The sequence below is a fragment of the Cervus elaphus genome, chromosome 22 (assembly GCF_910594005.1).
Source record: "Cervus elaphus chromosome 22, mCerEla1.1, whole genome shotgun sequence".
Lineage (NCBI taxonomy): Eukaryota > Metazoa > Chordata > Mammalia > Artiodactyla > Cervidae > Cervus > Cervus elaphus.
This window is the reverse complement of record NC_057836.1, coordinates 54,100,240-54,122,558: the sequence shown is the minus strand read 5'-3', so window position 1 is coordinate 54,122,558 and position 22,319 is coordinate 54,100,240. Positions and strand designations below refer to the sequence as shown.

At 41.2% G+C, this 22,319-nt stretch overlaps 1 protein-coding gene across 1 annotated transcript in view; it reads left to right on the top strand.

The window, feature by feature from the left end:
* The window catches only part of ANO4 (anoctamin 4), a 417,984-nt gene that overhangs the window by 342,674 nt on the left and 52,991 nt on the right, over positions 1 to 22,319 (top strand). Inside the window, exons 17-19 of the mRNA XM_043882273.1 lie at positions 11,957 to 12,039; positions 15,331 to 15,471; positions 18,154 to 18,318. Of these exons, the coding sequence (XP_043738208.1) occupies positions 11,957 to 12,039; positions 15,331 to 15,471; positions 18,154 to 18,318 (389 nt within the window). The remainder of the gene's footprint in view (positions 1 to 11,956; positions 12,040 to 15,330; positions 15,472 to 18,153; positions 18,319 to 22,319) is intronic.

Sequence of the window (22,319 nt, the reverse complement as noted above, 5' to 3'; positions counted from 1 at the left end):
TTTCACTTTCATCAAGAGGCTCTTTAGTTCTTCTTCACTTTCTGTCATGAGGGTGGTGTCATCTGCATATCTGAGGTTATTGATATTTCTCCTGGCAATCTTGATTCCAGCTTGTGCTTCATCCAGACCAGCATTTTGCATGATGTACTCTGCATATAAGTTAAATAAGCAGAGTGACAATATACAGCCTTGATGCATATTCCTAGTGAAATAATTATAGAGCTTTAATTTATATTTATTTAATATTTATTTATTTATTTAAATATTTATTTATAATTATTTATATTTATTTAATATATATTTATATTTATTTTTAAAATATATTTATTTATTTAAATATTTAAATATTTATTTATAATTATTTATATTTATTTAATATATATTTAATTTAATTTAATTTATAAAGGTCTGGACAAATTTGTAATAAATGATGAATGGTAGTTACCTTTGGAGAGGAGGTTTTCTTTCACAAAAGGGTAAGTGAATAGTGAGGAGACACCTTTTACACTATATATTTTCAATTTGGTTTGAATGCTTTTTACAACGTTTATACATTTCTTCTAGAACATAAAAGGCTAGAAATCTGAATTTTGAGGTTATTGAACTCTACTCACTTGAGACTTAGGTTCATGTTGTTCCTTATGTCTAGAGTGAATATTAGAATCTGCCAACTTTCAAGGCCCAGCTGAAATGGCATCTTCACCATCCAGAAAGTGTCTTCCTCCTTTGAATTTTCATAGCATTTGGTTTATGCCCATTCTTTGGTCACTAATAATAATTTGCATTCACAATTTTTCTCATAGGTTCATGGTCCACAAGGACCATTACGGTCATGGTAGTCCTTATACATTTCTTTTAAATACAGAGAGATTACTGTTTATTGGATGGATGGATGGATGGATAAATGGATGGATTGGAGGAAAAGAGAAGAAAATTACCAGAAGAATTTATTTTTTAAAAAATACTTACTTGGCTGTGTTGGTCTTGGTTGCAGCACATGGGATCTTCATTGCGTCATATGGATTTTGTGGTTCATGGACTTTGTAGTTGTGGTATGTGGGTGTAGTTGCCCCGAGTCATGTGGAATCTAAGTTCCCCAACCAGGGATCAAGCCCACATCCCCTGCATTGCAAGGCAGATTCTTAACCACTGGACCACCAGGGAAGTCCCACCAGAAGAATTTCTTTATGAGACCATGAATATGTTTAAATGGTCTCTTTGACAAGTAGAAATATAAACCCTTCTTCTCTTTAGGGGGCTTGTCCTATATATTTGATGTCTTCTTTACCTCAAGCTCTTGAAGGGACATTTTTGAACCCTCTGATACCAGTTCCTCAGCCAGAGGGTGTTTGTCCCAGGAATAGTCAAACCACAGGTTGGTGAAAGTGGCCTGGGAGAAGTTCTGAGGTTCTGGCCAAACAGGAACTGGTAGTGCCACCCAGAGTCTTATTCTTAAGAACGTGACTCAGAGAATATGGAAGGACACTGGGAATTAGTAGTGGAAACGGCCACTGAAAGATGCAGGGAGGGAAGAAGGGAAGATGAGATGCTGACAGCGGGTAGCAGTGAGGACCAGGAGGAATTCTAAGCAGACTGAAGTTATGACCAATCAGCGCCTAGAAATAAGCAGAAGCAAAGAACTAGTGGAAGAAAATTAGAACAGAGGGGAGAGAGAATGTAGCCAAGTCATGCGGAGTATCAGGGTGAAGCCCCAGGGTCTCCTATGTCTATAATCTCTCAAGCTGTTGGCTTCCAGATCCTGTCTGAATAGGGCCAGCCTTTTAATTCCCATGAGATTTCTGCGTCCTTTGGTGGGCCTTGCAATAGCCCTCGTGATTTGTGCTACCCATTACTGTATCTCTTGCAAACAATGGAAGCTAACCATAATAGAGTTTTGGTTACAGGAACGACCTCTTAGGTCAAGAATGTGTATCTGGCTTTTCTAGAATGTATTGGTAACCATGATCATGAAATATAATAAGCCATCCAGTACTGCAGTTTTGCCATGGCTACAAATGAGGAGACTGAAAAATGTACTCTTTTCCTAAACCAATGGTTTCCAAACTTTTTCAAGTCATGACACATAGAAAATGATAATACCTGTGCAATATGCTAATGTCCATGAAGAAGCCTGCTTGTGGCCAGGTATAATACTGCCCTAAGCATCCTAGCCCTAGTCGCCTCCCAAACTGATGGGATTAGTACTTCTTGCACCTATAATCCATTCCTGGCACACATATGGAGAAGCTCTGCTTTGGGCTACTGGTCTACTGTGTAATGGGTTAACACTTCTGTAGAGAGAGTAGTGTTCTGGAAGAATTCATACCTAAAACTCCCTTGCCCACTTCAGTGTTCCATCAATTTAACATACCCTTTTACTGAAATCATATTTTCTTCTCCCACAGTTACCCAGAAGTAAAATTCTGGTAGAATGATAATTGTCTATAAGGTAGAGGTTGTCATCGCCACTCCTCACCCAGTACCACCATTATAAAAGGGATGGCATTCCTTCCTTGCAAGTTGGAACATTTTATACTGGGGATGACGGATAGACGTTATTATTTTATCTCTGCCAACCTCAGTGGACTGAAGTGAAGCCTGAAGCATAGAGGTTGCACGTAGGTGGGCTGGAGATCTGACAGCACTCGTGCATTGGAGGGTATTCATTAAGAATCTGATAGATGTTGTGTAATAACCATTGAGCACAAGGGAACATTTTGGGGCCACTCCAGGCAAGTCAAGCCTGGAATAATTCATTTTCTGAATCGCTTTGTCTTCATTGACAACTTACTGTTTAAATCCTGTATTGTTCCCAGAAGTAAGCTAGTTTGAGAAAAAGAATGATTTTTTCAGGGGTTTCTTTGTAAATAGGACTTTGCCTCTTGCAGAAATCTAGACTAGCCAATAATAGTAAGAGTTACAATAACACAAGCCTGTGGGCTGGCCCCTGCGCTGAGCATTGTACAGCATCACTTCAGTTAATTTGCAGAGCAGCCTTTGACACGGGCACTGTCACTCTTCCCATGTGACAGAGGAGAAAATTGGGCAATGGGTGGAGAGTGCTAAGGCCGAGCGTTCAGACTGACAAGCTTAGCGCCTCCAGCCACCCCGGCCGGGTGCTGTCTGTGAGCCTGGCTGCTTCTGCTTCAGAGAGAGGAAGTCTAAGACAAAGCGCTTCGCACTCATCCTGAGCCCGCTACGAAGGCTGCTTTGTGACGGCCCCGTTCTCTGAAAGCGTGTCAGTTCTAACCAAGCTCGATTTAATGGTCTCAGGACCAGCCTTTACGATTGACAAGCGACAACATTTGGGAAAACCCATGCACTTTATTTTCGGGAAATTGCTGGATATGGAGCTGGCGAGAACAGATGTGAGTGGTTTACGAGCCTGCGGAAGGGATGAAGGCGATGTGTTTGCTCTGTTGCCTTTTGCTTTGCGTTCACCAGAGAAACAGTAAGGTTCCATTTGGAAACCATCTGCAGCACCCGGGAGGGCCTCTGTGTGGGCTTAGAAATCTTGACAGAACTCTCTACCACCTTTGTTCTTGTTTGTAGTTGCGTGATGGCAGGGCGTCCTGGGGACCCGAGAGGGACTGGGTTGGCCAAAAAGTTTGCTCGTGTTTTTAGTAAGCGCTTACAGAAAACTTGAATGAACTTTTTGGCCACCCAGTATGCTATGAGCCTAGGGCTCTGAACTTGAATCAGAGTGGTTTAGAAAGATTCGGGGACCAGAACATTTATGGCTTAAATTAGCTGTCTCCCTAGGGGGAAATAAAATGAGTCATTGGAGAGTTTGATGCTAGCAGAGATTTGCCAGGAAGCATATTATCTCCCTCTCTTCTCTTCTTGTTCTCCTTCCTCTGTTGTTTATTTCTTCCTCTTTTAGCTTCGCTGAAAATTAAATTATCCCCAGTAAACAAACAAATCAAGATCCTCAGAGCTTTCCAATCAAAATAAAAAGTTTGTGGTGGTTTAAATGCAAATTCAAAGATTCTGTATATGCTGTCATCAGTGATTGATGAATGAAGTATGTCTCATTTTTTTACATAAATTATATAATTTGACTTTGTTTTTAGGTATTTACACTAATTTTATTTTTTATACTTTTATATCATCCAACAAAAACTGGTAATTGTATATTAAAAAAAGGTATACATTTACTAAATGCCTATTAGGTACATAAGTACAGTCACATATGATGTCATCAATTTCTTATAACCCACTAGAAAGAAATTAATATTTCTCTCTTAAAGATATTGAGGCTCAGAGAGGTTATATTTACATAACTTGACCCAAGATTACCTAACAGCTGGTAAGTGGCAGAGTCTGGAATTTAAGCCAGATCTAATCTTTATTTTCTTGGGCTCCAGTATCACTGCAGATGGTGACTGCAGTCATGAAATTTTAAAGGACGCTTGCTCCATGGAAGAAAAGCTATGACCAACCTGGACAACATATTAAAAAGCAGAGACATTACTTTGCCAACAAAGGTCCATCTAGTCAAGGCTATGGTTTTTCCAGTAAGTCATATATGGATGTGAGAGTTGGACTATAAAGAAAGCTGAGCGCCGAAGAATTGATGCTTTTGAACTGTGGTGTTGAAGTTCAAGACTCTTGAGAGTCCCTTGGATTGCAAGGAGGTCCAACCAGTCAATCCTAAAAGAAATCAGTCCTGAATATTCATGGAAGGACTGATGGTGAAGCTGAAACTCCAGTACTTTGGCCACCTGATGTGAAGAACTGACTTCTTGGAAAGACCCTGATGCTGGGAAAGATTGAAGGTGGGAGGAAAAGGGGACAACAGAGGATTAGATGGTTGGATGGCATCACTGACTCAATGGACATGAGTTTGGGTAAACTCTGGGAGTTGGTGACAGGGAAGCCTGGTGTGCTGCAGTCCATGGGGTCACAAAGAGTTGGATACAACTGAGCAACTGAACTGAGCTAAATCTGCCAAACTCAGGGCTGTACCAAAGTATGTCCATGGTGGCATGCACCTTCTCTAGGCTTTTATAAGATTTCATTACTCAGCAGTGTATATTCAGTCTCTCTTGGCAGTGGAAATGAATAAGATGTGATCTGTGCTTTCAAAAGTTGGTAATTATAATAGTGGGCATTAAGTTAGATGTATGAAGGGACAGTGAGGGTCCATGCAGCCTACTTCCTGAGGCAAAAAGGAAAAGGAGAAAGAGTTTCACCCAAGGAGAGATGTTAGAACCAGTCTTAAATTTGCCATGCAAAGGAGTGGAGTCAGGGAGAAGTTTGAATAACACTCTGAGCCGGAAACCATGTGGACAAGACTCTGATAAGGAATGCTCGAGCACTGCATGTGCCAGGGACATAGGATTTATCTTAGTTTCCTCAGGGTGCTGTAATAACATGCCACACAGTAGGTGGCTTAAAACAACAGCAATTTATTCTTTCACAGTTCTGGAGGCAAGATGTCCAAAATCAAGGTGTGAGCAAGATGGGCTCCTTTGGGAGGCTCTGAAGGGGAACCTGTTCCATGCCTTTCTCTTCGATCCTTGTGATGGCCAGTGATCCTTGGCACTCCTTGGCTTGTTGACACATCACCCCAATCTCTGCCCCCGCCTTCACCTGCATTCTCCCTGTGTCTTCACATGGCAGTATTCTCATATAAGGACACTAATCGTATTCAGTTAAGGGCCCACCTTACTCCAGGATGAACTCAACTAGTTAATCTGTAGTTACTTTATTTCCAAAGAAAGTGACATTCTGAGGTTGGGGTTTGAGACATAAAAATATTTTTGCCAGGGGGGACACAATTCAACTATAACAGTGCATGTTGAAGCCTGAATCCTGCTTATCACAGGACATCTGTACCACAACAGAGAACCATGGCTTCACCCTGTAGGCAATAGAAAGCCAACTGAAGTTATAAACTTGGATGTGACATCATCAGCTGTGTTTGGGAAGCAACTGTGGCAACAGTGGAAGGGGTAAAAGTGGGGACCAGTAAGTAGCAGATAGACACTTAGAAGGTTGTTCCAGTGCTCAGTCAAAATGTTATTCCAGAATTGGGTATCAGAGAAGATCTTAATTACAGAATAAGAACATTATACATAAATAACGTTTTCCTTGCTTTGTTTATATTAGGCAAAAACTGAAAATAACCTAAATATCCAACAATAGAATGGTTAAGTAAATTGAAAGTAGCCATTAAAAATTCTTTCAAAGCACATAATAACATAACACAAAGCTGTATTTAAGTTTTCATTAGGATGCAAAGTGTACAAATAAAGTGTGATTTGGGGTAGGTGAGTGTTACTGTGTCCAAGTTCCTACTGCTCAGTTGAGTTCAGTCACTCAGTCATGTCTAACTCTTTGCGACCCCATGGACTGCAGCACACCAGGCCTCCCTGTCCATCACCAACTCCTGGAGTTTACTCAAACTCATGTCCATTGAGTCAGTGATGCCATCCAACCATCTCATCCTCTGTCGTCCCCTTCTTCTCTCACCTTCAATATTTCCAGAATCAGGGTCTTTTCAAATGAGTCAGCTCTTCCCAACAGGTGGCCAAAATATTGGAGTTTCAGCTGCAACATCAGTCCTTTCAATGAATACCCAGGACTGATCTCCCCTAGGATGGACTGGTTGGATCTCCTTGCAGTCCAAGGGACTCTCAAGAGTCCTTTCCAACACCACAGTTCAAAAGCATCAATTCTTCAGCACTCAGCTTTCTTTATAGTCCAACTCTCACATCCATATATGACTACTGGAAAAACCACAGCCTTGACGAGACGGACCTTTGTTGGCAAAGTGATGTCTCTGCTTTTTAATCTGTTGTCTAGGTTGGTCATAACTTTTCTTCCAAGGAGTAAGCGTCTTTTTATTTCATGGCTGCAGTCATCATCTGCAGTGATTTTGGAGCCCCAAAAAGATAAATGGTTCCACTGTTTCTACTGTTTCTCCATCTATTTGCCATGAAGTGATGGGACTGGATGCCATGATCTTAGTTTTCTCAATGTTGAGCTTTAAGCCAACATTTTCACTCTCCTCTTTCACTTTCATCAATAGGCTCTTTAGTTCCTCTTCACTTTCTGCCATAAGGGTGGTGTCATCTGCATATCTGAGGTTATTGATATTTCTCCCAGCAATCTTTCTTCCAGCTTGTGCTTCATCCAGCCCAGCGTTTCTCATGATGTACTCTGCATAGAAGTTAAGCAAGCAGGGTGACATATACAGCCTTGACATACTCCTTTTCCTATTTGGAACCAGTCTGTTGTTCCACGTCCAGTTCTAACTGTTGCTTCCTGACCCTCACACAGATTTCTCAAGAAGCAGGTCAGGTGGTCTGGTATTCCCATCTCTTTCAGAATTTTCCACAGTTTATTGTGATACACACAGTCAAAGGCTTTGGCATAGTCAATAAAGCAGAAATAGATGTTTTTCTGGAACTCTGTTGCTTTTTCTATGATCCAGTGGATGTTGGCAATTTGACCTCTGGTTCCTCTGCCTTTTCTAAAACCAGCTTGAACATCTGGAAGTTCACGGTTCACATATTGTTGAAACCCAGCTTGGAGAATTTTGAGCATTACTTTGCTAGTGTGTGAGTTTGAGCATTCTTTGGCATTGCCTTTCTTAGGGATTAGAATGAAAAGTGACCTTTTCCAGTCCTGTGGCCACTGCTGAGTTTTCCAAATTTTCTGGCATATTGAGGGCAGCACTTTCACAGCGTCATCAAATTCCTACTGCTTACTGCTCAGCAGGCCATTAAATTGAGTGATGAGTTTTTGGGGTAAGGAATAGCGACTTTGGGCTTCCCTGGTAGCTCAGCTGTTAAAAAAATCTGCCTGCAATGCAGGAGACCCCAGTTCGATTCGTGGGTTGGGAAGATCCCCTGGAGAAGCAATAGGCTACCCACTCCAGGATTCTTGGGCTTCCCTCATGGCTCAGACAGTAAAGAATCCACCTGCAACGCGGGAGACCGAGTTTAGTGCCTGGGTTGGGAAGATTCCTCTGGAGGAGGGGATGGCAACCCACTCCAGTATTCTTGCCTGGAGAGTCCCCACAGACAGAGGAACCTGGTGGGCTGCAGTCCGTGGGTTGCAAAAAGTCGGACATGACCGTACGACTAAGCACAGCACAGCGACTTTATTTGAAAAGCCAGCAGACTGAGGAGATAGTCGACTAGTGTCTTAAAGAAGTATCTGCCTGGGTTTGGATGCCACTTTCATTTTTAGAACAAAGCGGGGGAAGTGAGGAGGTAAAGTAAAAGAGGCTATAAGTCCTATAAGTCATTGCAGGTATTTCCTGGTTCTGGCCAGACTCTGGAGGGGAATGTGTTAATTTCTTCTTTCCTGTAGGAATTCACTGGTGCGCCTGGTCAAGATGTTTCCTATGAGCTAAACAAAGCTATTTTATAATATATTAATGGTGGTTTTCTCTGGGTGACAGAATCATGAAATGTTTTTGTCAGCTTTGGTTAGGTATAATTTACATAAAATCCAGTGATTTAGGTGTACATTTTGACAAGTCATGTCAAATTGTATATAGTCATGTAACTGTTACCATAATGATGACATAAAACATTTTCATCCTCCAGAAAGTTTCCTCATGCCTCTGAAGTCAGCCCCTTGGCAACCTCCAACATGGTTTCTGTCATTGTAGTTTCATCTGTTCTAGAATTTCATACAAATAGAATCTTTCAGTATTTAGCATTTTGTTTCTTCCACTAAGATTAATGCTGTTGAGATTCATACATGTTGTTGCATATGTCTGTAATTTGTTCTTTTTAGTACAGAATAATATTCCCTTGCCTGAGGTATACTGAAATTCATTCATTTGATCCATTTGTTTATCCAAATGTTAATAAGTATTTGGATTCAATCCAGCTTTTATTCATCTAAGACTTAATGGCTCTTATAAACTTCTTTGCACATATTGCATAAAAGTCTTTGTATCTATTTCTCCTGGAAAAATAACTGAAAGTGGCATTGCTAATCATAGAATAAGAGAATGTCTAACTTTATTAAAAAATAAATTGTAGCTATGCAATTGTGCATTCCCAACAGCATTATATGAGCGCTGCAGGTGTTCTACATCCTTACAAACTTGTGGAATTAATAGTCTTTATCATCATAGTGGATATATACTGTTATCCCATTGTGGTTTTAATTTGCATTTCCCTGATGTCTACTGATGTTGAGCATCTTTCCATGAACTTGTTTGCAATCTACACATCTTTATTGAAGTGTTCGTTCAAATGCCCATATGTTACTATCTTCTTATATTTAAAAGAGTTATTTATTTAATCTGGATAGAAGTCCTTTAGCATACATATGTTTGCAAATATTTTTCCAATTTGTGATTTTCATTTTTATGTTCTTAATGGTATCTTTTAAAAAGTAAGAATTTTTACTTCCAATATACTCCAAATTAGTTTTTTCTTTTATTCTGTGATTTTTATTTAAGAAATCTTTGCCAATTCAAGAGTCCCAAGATTTTCTTCTATATTTTCTTCTAGAGAACTTATAGTTTTAGATCATATGTTTAGGCCCATGAGTTATCTCAGGATGATTTTTGTGTATGGTGTAAGGTAAGGGTCAGATCCATTTCTTTGTGTATGTGGGTATCCAGTTTTTCCTGTACTACTTGCTGGAAGATTATCCTTTTCGTACTTGAATTTTCTTGCCATTTTTTGGTTGAAAATCAAACCATGTGTGGGTCTAAACCTGGAATTTTTTCTGTTTGATCTATACATGTACTTTTATATAATAACATCCTCTCTTGATTATTATAGTATAATAGTAAGCCTCAAAAACTTATTCTTTTTAACTTGTTTGCTCAACTTTAGGTCCTTTGCATTTCCATATAAGTTGTAGAGTTACCTTGTCAACTTCTACCCCCTCCAAAATGCTAATATCTGATTGCAGTTGAGTTGAAGCAGTAAATCAGTTTGGGAATACTGAAGACTTAATATCAAATATTTCTATCCATGAACGTCATTTAGCTCATTTTATTTAATTGTTCCATAATTTATTTAAGCACTGTTATATAATTTCCAGTGTATAAGTCTTGCATGTTTTTAGAAAACTTTCCAGAATCATGTTATTATTTCAATTATGTGTTAGACCACTCAATATTGTCCTACAAGTCACTTATGCTTTGGTCACACTTGTTAGTCTAAGATGGATTAACAAAGACTTTGAGTAGCCTCACCTCAGTCAAGGTCACAGCTTGCCACATGATGAATCTGTGCCAGACTTAGGAAGAAAAACTTAAAACGTTTAGAGCATTTTGAATTTTGCCGTTGCAGATAGGATTATATTGCCCTCTTTCATTTGCTTAGCAGGATACTGAGAATTAGAAACGTTAATTCATTTGCCAGTAGTAGCGCAGCTTGTATCTGACCTAGATTTCAAGTCCAAGAGTGTCTAAGTCACAAGCCAGAGAGCTCTTGACTGTTACCCTATAATATCTTTCCACTTACTTATTTTTAAATATGTGTTCTATGTCTGAATAATGAGGAATCTTTCCACTAATGAGGAAAGATGCTGGGAAAGATTGAAGGCAGGAGGAGAAGGGGATGGCAGAGGATGAGATAGTTGGATGGCATCACCAACTCGATGGACATGAGTTTGAGCAAGCTCTGGGGATTGGTGATGGACAGGGAGGCCTGGCATGCTACAGTCAATGGGGTCGCAAAGGGTCAGACACGAGTGAGTGACTGAACTGAACTGAGGGCAAAGGGGAGCAGAAAAGAAGGAAGTCATTATCTCTCTTTGGAATGAACGTTTGGATGTTTACTTTTCTCCATGAAACTGATTCCAAACATAGGACATTGACATATTTCCCCCTTTTTCTAATCTGATTACACAGCAAGACCCTGTAGAGATGGATCTGACAATTCCCTCTCCTAGGGTTTCTCTCTGCAATTCTTAGTTGCAGCCATCCTCTGAGTGAGTGAGTGAATGTGTGTATGTGTCCCCTCTTCAAGCTTGTGGCTTCCTAGGCAACAGGGATATGTCTTGATCATTTTTTGACCTGTCATTTTATAATGCTCAGCAATTTATTTGTGTTGATATATTTAAACTGAATTGAGTAGAAAGTTACTTTGGCTAAATGAGGATCACCATCAGCTTTACCTGCGTAGTAGAGGTAAAGGTTGGAAATGGTTGGAACAGGTTGGAAAAGGTTTTTTAATACAATATACACACTTTGCCTTCAATATGAGGACATTTGTCATGAGGAGGATTGGGGGAAAGAGAAATCTCTGCCAATTAAATACATGTGAACTGCTCAGTTTTGTTTTTGCTTTTCTGTCCCTTGCTTTTTAACACATTACTGACCAGGGGATTTTTGTAGAAACTAACGCCTGTGGCTGGCAATTTGTTAGTAGTAGTAGTTTAGTTGCTAAGTCGTGTCTGACTCTTGCAACCCCACAGACTGTAGCCTGCCAGCTCCCCAGTCCATGGGATTCTCCAGGCGAGAATACTGGAGTGGGTTGCCATTTCCTTTTCCAGCAATTTGTTATGTAAGCAATTATTGATACGTCTCCAGTCAATAATGTTCAGGTAACAAAAGATGTATTAATACATCTCTGGTCAATAAGTTGTTAAATACTCTATCAGAAAGATAGATACAATATCTACAAGATAGATACAGTATCTACAAGATAAATACAATATCAGAAAGATATTGGTAACCTAGTTTTCTGTATTCTTATATCCCAGAAGCTTTGTCATTCTAATAAGTCTGTTCTGCTATGACTTGCAAATAAGCTTAATTTAAATCTCTTGCGTTTTCATTATGTTTGACACAGGCTTAGTAATTCTCAGAAAATGATCTTTGTTAAATGATGTTTAGCTAGAAATCCTGATATTCAAGAATGCTTACACAAATAGCTGTCATTCTTTACAATGGCTTCATTATCTACTGACGCAGTTCAAGGCATTTTTTTATTTGAAAATGTCTGTCTTTCTCTGCTTGTTTCAGCGACAGTTTTTCTGGAGTTTTGGAAAAGACGGAGAGCAGTAATTGCTTATGACTGGGATTTGATAGACTGGGAAGAAGAGGAGGTTTGTATTATTTACCTCAATTTAAAAAAAAAACAGATAATCAAGAAATACACAATCCCTCTTGAGTCATCACTTTCTGCTCTGTGATGGAAGTCAGGTTGACTCATAAAGCATTTTTATACCTGTCTCTGCAGGAAATTTCAAGCAGTATAAAAATGTAGCAGAAGAATTTGAAAGAATACATTTTGATTTCTTAGTGGAGTAAAAAGTTCATGGCTAAGTAAAGCATTTCACTTGTATGTAGAGGCATCAGAAGAATTGGTAGTAAGATTTGTTTAGTTCCTTAAATATCATCCATTCTCTTCACTGTATCAGAAGCAGAATATCAGTTTACGGTTATAGGCACTTGAAAGCAGACCTCCTGAAGTTCTCCAAGGAAATGGTTAAGTCTTCAGGACCCTGGACAGCTCAGAAGGATTCTCACAGGATAAATACTGAGGGGGAACCACTACTCATGCAAGCTCTTTGGTTGATGTGCTAAAAGCCAGGCCACCGCTAGATAAAACTGTCCAGCAGAGGTAAACTCGGGCCCTCAGACTCACTTTTTCAGCATGGTGCTCTCCCTTCCAGGCCAGTACACCATGGCCTTTCCTAACCCGCGTCTGGTCTTTACGTCAAAAGTGTTGAGGCCCCATGCTGAGTTTGGTCATTGTGTGTCTCTCGGACCCTGCTTTCCCCTGAGAGTCACTCCAGGCCTGAATTCATCTTTCCTTCCTCTCATCCCCTGCCTCTCCTAAGTTCCATTTCCTGGGAGCCTACAGGTGCAAACAAACCCAATGCACTAGCCATATATGATATGATCATGGGTCTTAATGGGTGTTTTCCTTCCAAGAGACACATACGTTTATTTTTATAAATTAAATGGGATCATCTGTAAACACAGCTGAGAATTTTAGCCCTGGGATAGGCTTGGTAGGGGAGATAATTTTGAGAGGAATGTGTTTTCCTCCAAATCATACCTTGTGAATGGATGCCTTTTCTCCTCAAGCCCATGAACATATTTGGGTAGTTTTTAAATATAGACATGATACTGGGATTTTCAGCAATCCTTGTTCCTGTGCTAAGGCCCCTCTCAGGCTTGTATAAGCATTCACTCTCCAGAGAACGGTTTTCTGCCCAGGTTTCTGAAGGCTCCTAGCTGCAGCAAGGCTGCATTCGAAATTTCCTCCTGGGGGGAGCTGTTCTGGTTTTTGTTCCATGTGTGTATAGGAGTAGCTTTCACATGGGATGGAAAATGCTCTTTCCTGGGTATCCAAGTCACCACCAAGAAGCTGTGTCATCTAAGGCAAATTACTTCACCTTTGGATCTTTTTTCATTTCTAAAGAAAAACGTTTCTAAATTCTCCCCTGTCAGCTATAAAGTGTAGCATTATTTAAGGAACTTTGATTAAACCAGTCTAAAGTCACCACGGGCACTTGTGGTGGGCCCACTATGCTGGTACCTTTAGGGTAAACGTATCTCTGGTACGTCTGGATCCTTCTGGATTCCCAGCCCTGTTAAAAAGCATGGAGCGCTGAAGCGTGCTCTCACTCAGCACCCCTGTGTAGAGGTCAGGTCAGGAGCCGTGTGCAGTTCCAGTTCCATTTGGGATTCAGTGTAGAAATGCCTGTTACTCCTAGCCCGTGGCCCTCAGCTTGCTGTGCAGAAGAACCCAGATGAGCCGCATGCCTCCTTCAGGGGTAACCTGGCCAGGGCTGCCAGAACAGAGCACCACTGACGGGGTGGCTTACGCAGTAGAACGTGTCTCACAGTTTGGAGGTGAGCAGTCTGAGGCCACTTGGCAGGATTGGTTTCTTCTGAGGGCCATGAGGGAAGGATCTGTTCCCTGTCTCTGTGTCTGGCTTGTCGATGGCCATCCACTCCGTGTGTCTTCACACGGTCCTCTCTCTCTGCATGTCTCTAAATGTGCTCTTCTTACAAAGACACTAGTCATGTTGGACTGGGGTTCACCCTAATGACTTCATTTTAACTTAATTACATCTGCAGGGACCCTGTCTCCAAATACAGACACTTTCTGAGATACTGAGGGTTAGGACTTCAGCTTACGAATTGGGAGGTAGGGTGGGGACCAAACGTAGCCTGTCAGACCCCAGGACGACAGGTCTGCCTCCGTGACTGACCTCAGTTTCTGGATGATTAACTTAGTCACCCTTGATGATACTTATAGCCTGATGGATTGAGTTTCCCAAAGAAGCAGAATGTTCTAGATCTGATATACCCTAAGGTATAGCTACCTGAAATAAAGGAGGCAGAGGCTGTTTGTAACTGTCTCTCCCCATGACCTTCCTGATTTCTGCATGAAGCCAGCATCGGGCTTATCCTGTGGAGAGAGTCAGGCTGCCTCTCCTCTGACACACGGTGGCCCCTGCCAGACCCGCCATGATTCCTCTCCAGTCAGATCCTTCTGTGCTTCCTGTCAGTTCCTTCTTCCAACTCTTGAGTGTTTCTGCCTGAACTAACTCAAGTTTCCCTTGCACCAGAGTTTCTGCTCCTTTTCCTGCCTCTTCCAAGACACTCACATAAAACAAGTTCCTAATTAATCAGAGCCACTTCAGCACACCATTTTGCTGCTTATCTTTTCCTAATCCTCTAATTGCTTTTAGTCAGAAGCCATTCACATTAGATGGGGCTCAACTGAAATAAAAATCTCAGCTTGATTTAGAATTAGCGGCGCCTTGATTTTAACAGGATTTGAAAGGTGTTTACCTTTTTTTCAATACCAATTAAGAACGCATTAAAATCTATGGTTAAGGGTGAATGACTCCTATAGGAGCTTATTTAAAAAATAGATTCACCAGGTTTTTAGCTGCCTAAATCAAAAAACTAAAAATTGTAGAAAACTAAGAATTATATTGCCATTATAACTCATAAAATGAATTCTGAACATTTCGCCCTTGAGAAGTTGTCTTTGTCCTGGTGTTCATATCATTCCTCAATAATAAATAAAAGCTTGTGAGTTATTTCAAACCACTGGGGATGGGGGCAAATTGGTCCCTTTCTCACTATCAGTTTCTCTCTTAAAGTATCATCTAATAAGATAATAGAGATACTTAACCATTAGTCTAAATCACAGAGCCATGATGATAATGATTGAAGCTCACCATTCTTTAGATTGTCTTTAATAAGTGGCCAATTTCCAGACATTTAAACCTGGGCTTCCAAGTGTATATCATTGAGTGAGTGATGACTGTGGCCTTTGGTGACTGTTTTCCTGGGGGGTAAAATGATTTTTTTTCCTTCTTGTCCAAGTACCTCTTCAGTATGTGAAAATGTGTCTGCTTGTTCTTTAGGAAGAAATACGGCCCCAGTTTGAAGCCAAGTATTCCAAGAAAGAACGGATGAATCCCATTTCAGGCAAGCCAGAACCATATCAAGCATTTGCAGATAAATGCAGCCGACTTATTGTTTCTGCATCTGGAATATTTTTTATGGTATGAAACTTTTTTTTTTTTTAACACAACTGTGTTTCATAAAGTACAAACCTATAGCGTGGGAACAACAATAATCATATCAGGTATTTAAATACATTTTTTGCACGTTCTGATATTTAGACCTCACAACAGTTCTATATGATGATCAGGGATGACACCGCTGTCCCATTTTACAGGTGGAGTAACTGAGACTCCAGAAGGTTAAGCGGCTCACCCAGGTTAGCCAGGAGATAGCCAAAAGCTCAGGTTCTCTAACTACTGTTCTTTCCATTTGTCTATACCATAATGAAAGGAACTAAGACTGTGAGATGGAACTTACAGCAATATCGTTCAAGCTTTCTTTTTTACAATGCCCATATAATAAGAAATATATTATTTGCCATAACCCAGTATATGCTATGCAAATAGATGTATAAAACTGAAAATAGTAATTGAAACAATGCCCATCTTTATAATATTCAAGGAGCTCTGATTTTTTTATTAGTCTGTTTCTTAATGCCAGCTCTAACTCCCTAACATTTATTTTGCTGATGGTTATATCCATTTTCAAAACACTAATCTGAAGCTGGATTGTTAGCTTTTCCTAAAAAGAAGTCATTTTGTGATCCACTTTGACCCTGTCAGTTACTGAACCACACATATGCAATTTGTCAGAAATGTCATTTTAGAGCAGGAAGGAATGATTAGGATCCTCCTTTTTCCTCTTTTCAAAGAGCACATTTACATAAATATATATCCTAATTGGTTCTAATGGGAAGGACAAAACAACAGAAAATTCAGACAATCTCCCTGCTGTAGCTGGGAGGAAACTGGGGAGATGGAGGGGTAGGCAGATTGCCCAAGTGTCCCTCAGCTTGAATCAAGACTCAGATCCTGCCCTTTCTACAGACTCTGCTTTGTAAGCAGTGGTGTCAGGCTTTGCGTCCTGTAAGTACATTTACATATATTGTTTTGGGTTGTGTTTCTCACAATAAGACCTGTAGAGGCTGAAGCCATGGAGAGGACACGCTACTTGCTCAAGGTCACACTGCCAGGTTGTAGCTGAACCAGGACTCAGCCCTGACTTACAACTCTGAGTGTAGTGAACTGTCCATGGCAGCATATTGCCACCCTTGTCTAAAATTCAGTGTAGGTCTCACCTATGTCCCTATCAACAGCTCCAGGATTCAGACATGGGCGGTTTTTTGTTTGTTTTCTATTATTACTACTATTACTTTTACTATTTTTTGCCAGTTCAGCTAGGTTTTATACCTGGGCTTCTAGAGCATGTCTCTCACAGTATACCAAAGACAGAGTCTCTGCCAAACATAGGACAGCTCCTATGAAGAAAGGAAGCTCTTAAGTTGCCAGAGCACATCCTGAGGGCCCACTTTAAGATCTACTTTTTGACAGCCATGTAATCTAAGGTCTCTGCTCTAAGACACAGTAAGCAAGTCATCTAATGAAAGCCAAAGAATGTTTTGGAATCTCAAATCCCCATTATTCACAGAGATAGAGATGTGCTATATTCTTCTCAAACACCATCAGGTGTTTCGAGGAAGATGCCTCAGTTCAGTCTGTGTATCTATCTGATAAATAAGAGTATGTACCTTTCATAGGCTTATTCAGCAACAAATAACTGAGCGCCTGGCATGATGCTAAGATGTTCCAGAAACCATGAACTGCACAAACAACAGTCACCATCCCTACCTTGGCAGAGCTTACTGTCTAAGTGGGGGAAACTGACGATAAGCAGACAGTTGTTAGAAATTATAAGTTTAGCAACTGACTAACAACAAATAAGCTGCATACTGAACGGACATAGGTACCATGTGCATGCTCAATCACGCAGTCACGTCTGACTCTTTGCAACCCTACAGACTGTAGCCCACCAGGCTCCTCTGTCCATAGGATTCTCCAGGCAACTGGAGTGGGCTGCCATACCCTCCTCCACGGGATCTTCCCAAACCAGGGATCAGACCCATGTCTCTTCTGTCTCCTCTATTTGGAGGCGGGTTCTTTACTACTGAGCCGTCTGGGAAGCCATCGGTGCCATATAACAACAGCAAAAAGCCTGAGGAGTTGGAGGGGCGGGTCATGAAAAGCATTAATTATGAAGCAGTTCTTGAGCTGAGATGTGAAGAATGAATAGGTATTAAGTAGACTATGGGTGTGCATGTGGGTGTGTCATGTCTTTGGCAGGGGAATGAGCGGGTCATTGTTTTGGGCAAAGGAAAATTAAGGGTGCCTAGCCTATTTGAAACAATAAGGAAAGGTCTAGAGTCTTTGGAGGGAGTAGAAAAACAGTGGGGCTGGAGAGACTCAGGCCACCGTAAGGGCTTTGCTTTTATCCTAAGAGTAAAAGGAAACCAAGAAATAGCTTTAAACAGAAGAGCAACATGATTAGATTTCCATAATATTTGTTCATTTGCTTAATCTAATATTCTGATTTTAAAAGTGTCATTCTGTAGCCTAATCATGTATCGACTCTCAAGTACCATGGTTTTTCTATTTGGATAAGAAAGAACATACAAACAGATGAGAGGAAGTACACGAAAAGTGTGCCTTTTGTTATGGTGTCTCAAGTCAGAACCACCATGACCGCATCTCCTTTTCCTGTCGGAGGATTTTCTCGGGGGTGGGAGCCCCTCCCTGAAACATTCCACCACTGTGCTCACTGGGCGTCCTCTGTCTTCTTGCCAGATCTGCGTGGTGATCGCTGCTGTGTTCGGGATCGTCATTTACAGGGTGGTGACCGTCAGCACTTTCGCAGCCTTTAAGTGGGCATTAATCAGGAATAATTCTCAGGTTGCAACCACAGGAACTGCCGTGTGCATCAATTTCTGCATCATTATGCTGCTGAACGTGGTAAGTGAGCATCAAGGTAACTAGTCACGTGGATAAACTGTGTGTGCTGCAGGTGAGTATGTCTTCTGTTTCGAAAGGGACCTGGCCTCAGAGATTGGTCAGTTACGTGACACTTGTGGCCTGGCATGAGGTGTACTTTTTTGGGGGTATAGAAGGTTTGAGTCAAATCTGGCCTGTAGCATTTCCGACAGTATAAGATTGAGCAAGGCATTTGCCCTCTCTAAACCTCAGTTACTTGATGTATCCAATAAGGTAACACTATAAATCCCTTGGGGAAATTTAGAGACAAAAAAAGGGGGGGGGGGCTTCCCTGATAGCTCAGTTAGTAAAGAATCCACTTGCAATGCAGGAGACCCTGGTTCCATCCCTGGGTTGGGAAGATCAGCTGGAGAAGGGATAGGCCACCCACTCCAGTGTTCTTGGGCTTCCCTTGTGGCTCAGCTGGTAAAGAATCCACCTGTAATGCAGGAGACCTGGGTTCGATCCCTGGGTTGGGAAGATCCCCTGGAGAAGGGAAAGGGTACCTGCTCCAGTATTCTGGCCTGAAAAATTCCATCGACTGTTTAGTCCATGGGGTGGCAAAGAGAAAAAATATATTTTAAGGCCCAGCTCAGAATCTGACATAGCTCAACAGTGTTGGTTCCCATTTCTTTTTTGATTCTGAATGATGGGAAGTTAATCTGTATCCAAAGCACTCCTAGAGATAACTCAGCAAGGAATCTTCCAGGGTGGTACATGTTGCTTGTGAGGATTTCAGGCTTTGTTCAAATATGTTTTCCAGCCCAGCTGTCTCCCTTGTACCCCAGACTCCTCCTCACCTAACACATTCAACCCCCTTACTCCCATCTTCTTTGCAGAATCAGCTCCTCCCATGGTCTCCCCATCATAGCTGCCCAGGCTGAAAACCTTGTTCTCCTTGACTCCTCTATTTCCCTCACCATGAAAATGTATCCAGAGTCTGACCACCTTTCACATACCCCAAGCTCCACCTTGGTCCAAGTCCTCAGGGTCTCTCACCTGGGCTATTGCGGTGCCTTCCCCACCGGTCTCCCAGCTTCCGTGTCTGCTCCCCTCAACCCAGGCTCATCACAGCAGCCTGAGTGAGCCTCACACGAGTGAGCCCGCCTCGCTCACCGTATCCAGTGGCTTTCCTCTCACCCAAAGCTCCGGCCTTCACAGGGCCGCTGGCGTCCCCCCATCTGGCCCCAGTGAGGTCTCTGACCCTGTCTCCCCCTTCTCACCCTGACCCCCCTGCCCCTCCCTGGCCTTCCTTGGCTTCTCGGATGTGAGACATGCTCTCACCCGGAACTTTGGGCTTGCTCTCCCCTCCACCTAGGACCTACTTCCCTGTGGGGTCTGTAGACTCTACTCCCGCACCGCCTTCAGGTCTTTGTTCAAAGGTTACTTTTCTAACAGAAGCCTTCCCTGGTCACTGCAGCCCACTCCTGCTTTCTGACCATTGCCTAGCTCCTCGCCCACTTCATCTTTCTCTATGGCATTGTGCTATGCGAAGTCGCCTCAGTCGTGTCCGAGTCTTTACAGCCTTATGGACTGTAGCCTGCCAGTCTCCTCTGTCCATGGGATTCTCCAAGCAAGAATACTGGAGAGGGTTGCCATGCCCTCTTCCAGGGGATCTTCCCAACCTAGGGATCGAAACTGCATCTCTTAGGTCTCCTCCATTGGCAGGCGGGTTTGTTTTTGTTTTTTTTTTTTACCATTAGTGCCACCTGGAAAGCCCTCTATGGCATTAATCACCATCTAATGGGCTATTTTTAAACATTTATTGTATTTATTATCTATCTTCTCCATTTCATTGTAGCCCCAAGAAGGCAGAAACTTTTGCCATTTTTTTTCCCTCTTTTGTTATTTCCCAGGTCCAAAACAGGCTCCAGCTCATAGTAGGCACTCCGTAAACTGTTGTTACTAATTACAGAACAAAAGGCAATGACTGACATTGTTAGACTTGAGGTTTGTAGGAGAGAATAAATATTTGTAGAGCGCCATGTAGAGTGTTTGGCATGGAATATGTGTTCAATTATAGTTCTCCTCTCTCTTATTTATACTGCAACTTAAATCTGGGCCACAGTGCTGAGATCACTGAGATGATGAAGTATAGGTAATTTATTATTGTTATTGTATGTACACAGGAACTTTATTATTTTAGGAAAAAAGTTAAAAAATCCAGAAGGTAGGAAAAAAAGGAGCACTTGCTGATCATTTTGACATGATGGCCGTGTAACTGTTTGGTCCAGTGAAGACTGAAAGTGGGTGTCTGTCGCTCACTAGCACTGCCCCATCCACCGTTCAGCTGGTCTTAAAGTTAATTGTGGAATAATCTTTGTAAAGGGGAGTGATTCATAGTGAAATGAACAGCCAGAGCACTGAAAGATTCTGCATCCAGGTAGGATGTGGTGAATTAAAATTTACCGTATTTTTATCATCTCTTTTCTCCAATGTCTTACTAAAATTTAATATATTCATCTTAAGAAATAAATTTCTGCATACATGCCTTGGGTCTATAAACACACACTTGATTATACATTTTGACCAGGTGCCAATGCTGTCAGAGTAATAATTCATTTAACTTAAAATCATGTATCCAATAATCTCTACTTCATGGAACACAGCCAAGAAAAGAAAAATGAAGTAAAAATGAAGCAGGAGGGGAGGTGAAATAGTATATAATTAGGGACAGTACAAGGCACCTGCTGTGGCTAGCAGCTAGACAGATCGATGTTTTGCATTTTTAATAAAAGGTTTCTGAGGCACTGAAATGGATGACAGAGTCTACACACTGAAGCTTACATGTATCATCATATTTTTGAGAAAGGTTGTCTCACCAGTTAAATTTAATTTTCCTTGATAATTAACTTTAATGATATAATACTTGTGTAATATTAAAATATATTTGATTGACATCAAATATATCTGTCCTAATATGTTAACCAGTATTTTATACTGATGATACAGTTGAGATGTATGACTCATCTATAGCACAAGACTTTGTATTGGAAATTACACCAATCTCTTTTAATGCTGGTCTGTTACAGAGTCTGAGGTTTCTATACATAAAATTTGTTACTGTGGCCATATGAATTGTATTTTACTATAGCAAACCATAATCATTGCTGAAAGTTTAAGGTCATACAATCTGAGTATTTTGACTTTATGTAGTTAGCCCAGAAATCTGGGGTAAGGGTTCAAAAGTTAGTAAGGACCTCAAAATGAGTGAGTCTCAACCACATGTAAGGAAATGATGATATTAAGAAAAAGTGAGGTAACATGCCTAAGACCTACAGCTTGCTGGGTTGTAAAGCTATAATTCCAACCTGGGGAATTTTACCCAGTGTGATTTTACTACTTTAAGCATGATCTTCATTTCCATATTTTTCAAATCCATTTGACTAGTTTTCTTTTTCCTCTTCATTTATTACGTTTCATTTTAGAGGAAGAACTTGCTCTTTTTTTTCAATGTATGCCCTCCTAGGGAACCTCTTAGAGGATCTGCTGCTGCTGCTAAGTCACTTCAGTTGGAGGGTTTGCCCTTAACTCTAACCCCTGCACTTCCATACACAACACATTGGCACACTCCCCTTCCATCGGGGTGGGGAGTACTGTAACTGTACCCCCTGCACTTCCATACACACACAAACCCATGGGCACAGTCCCCTTCCATCGGGGTGGGGAGTACCGTAACTGTACCCCCTGCACTTCCATACACACACACGCACAAACCCATGGGCACACTCCCCTTCCATCGGGCCATCCATTTACCAGATGGTTAGGTGAGTTAGGGATGCACCTAATTAATGAATGGAAAAGCAGAGTACCATAAGTTTGGCAGTTCCTAATAATGTTTCATCACTTTTATTATTTATGAATGCTATAATCTAGAAAATACAACAGCCGGTAAAAACAATGGGATTACAGACTCTTTTCAGAAGCAGTCTTAGAGATTTTACCCTGAGGATGCTGAGTCCCAGGAATATTATGACTTGCCC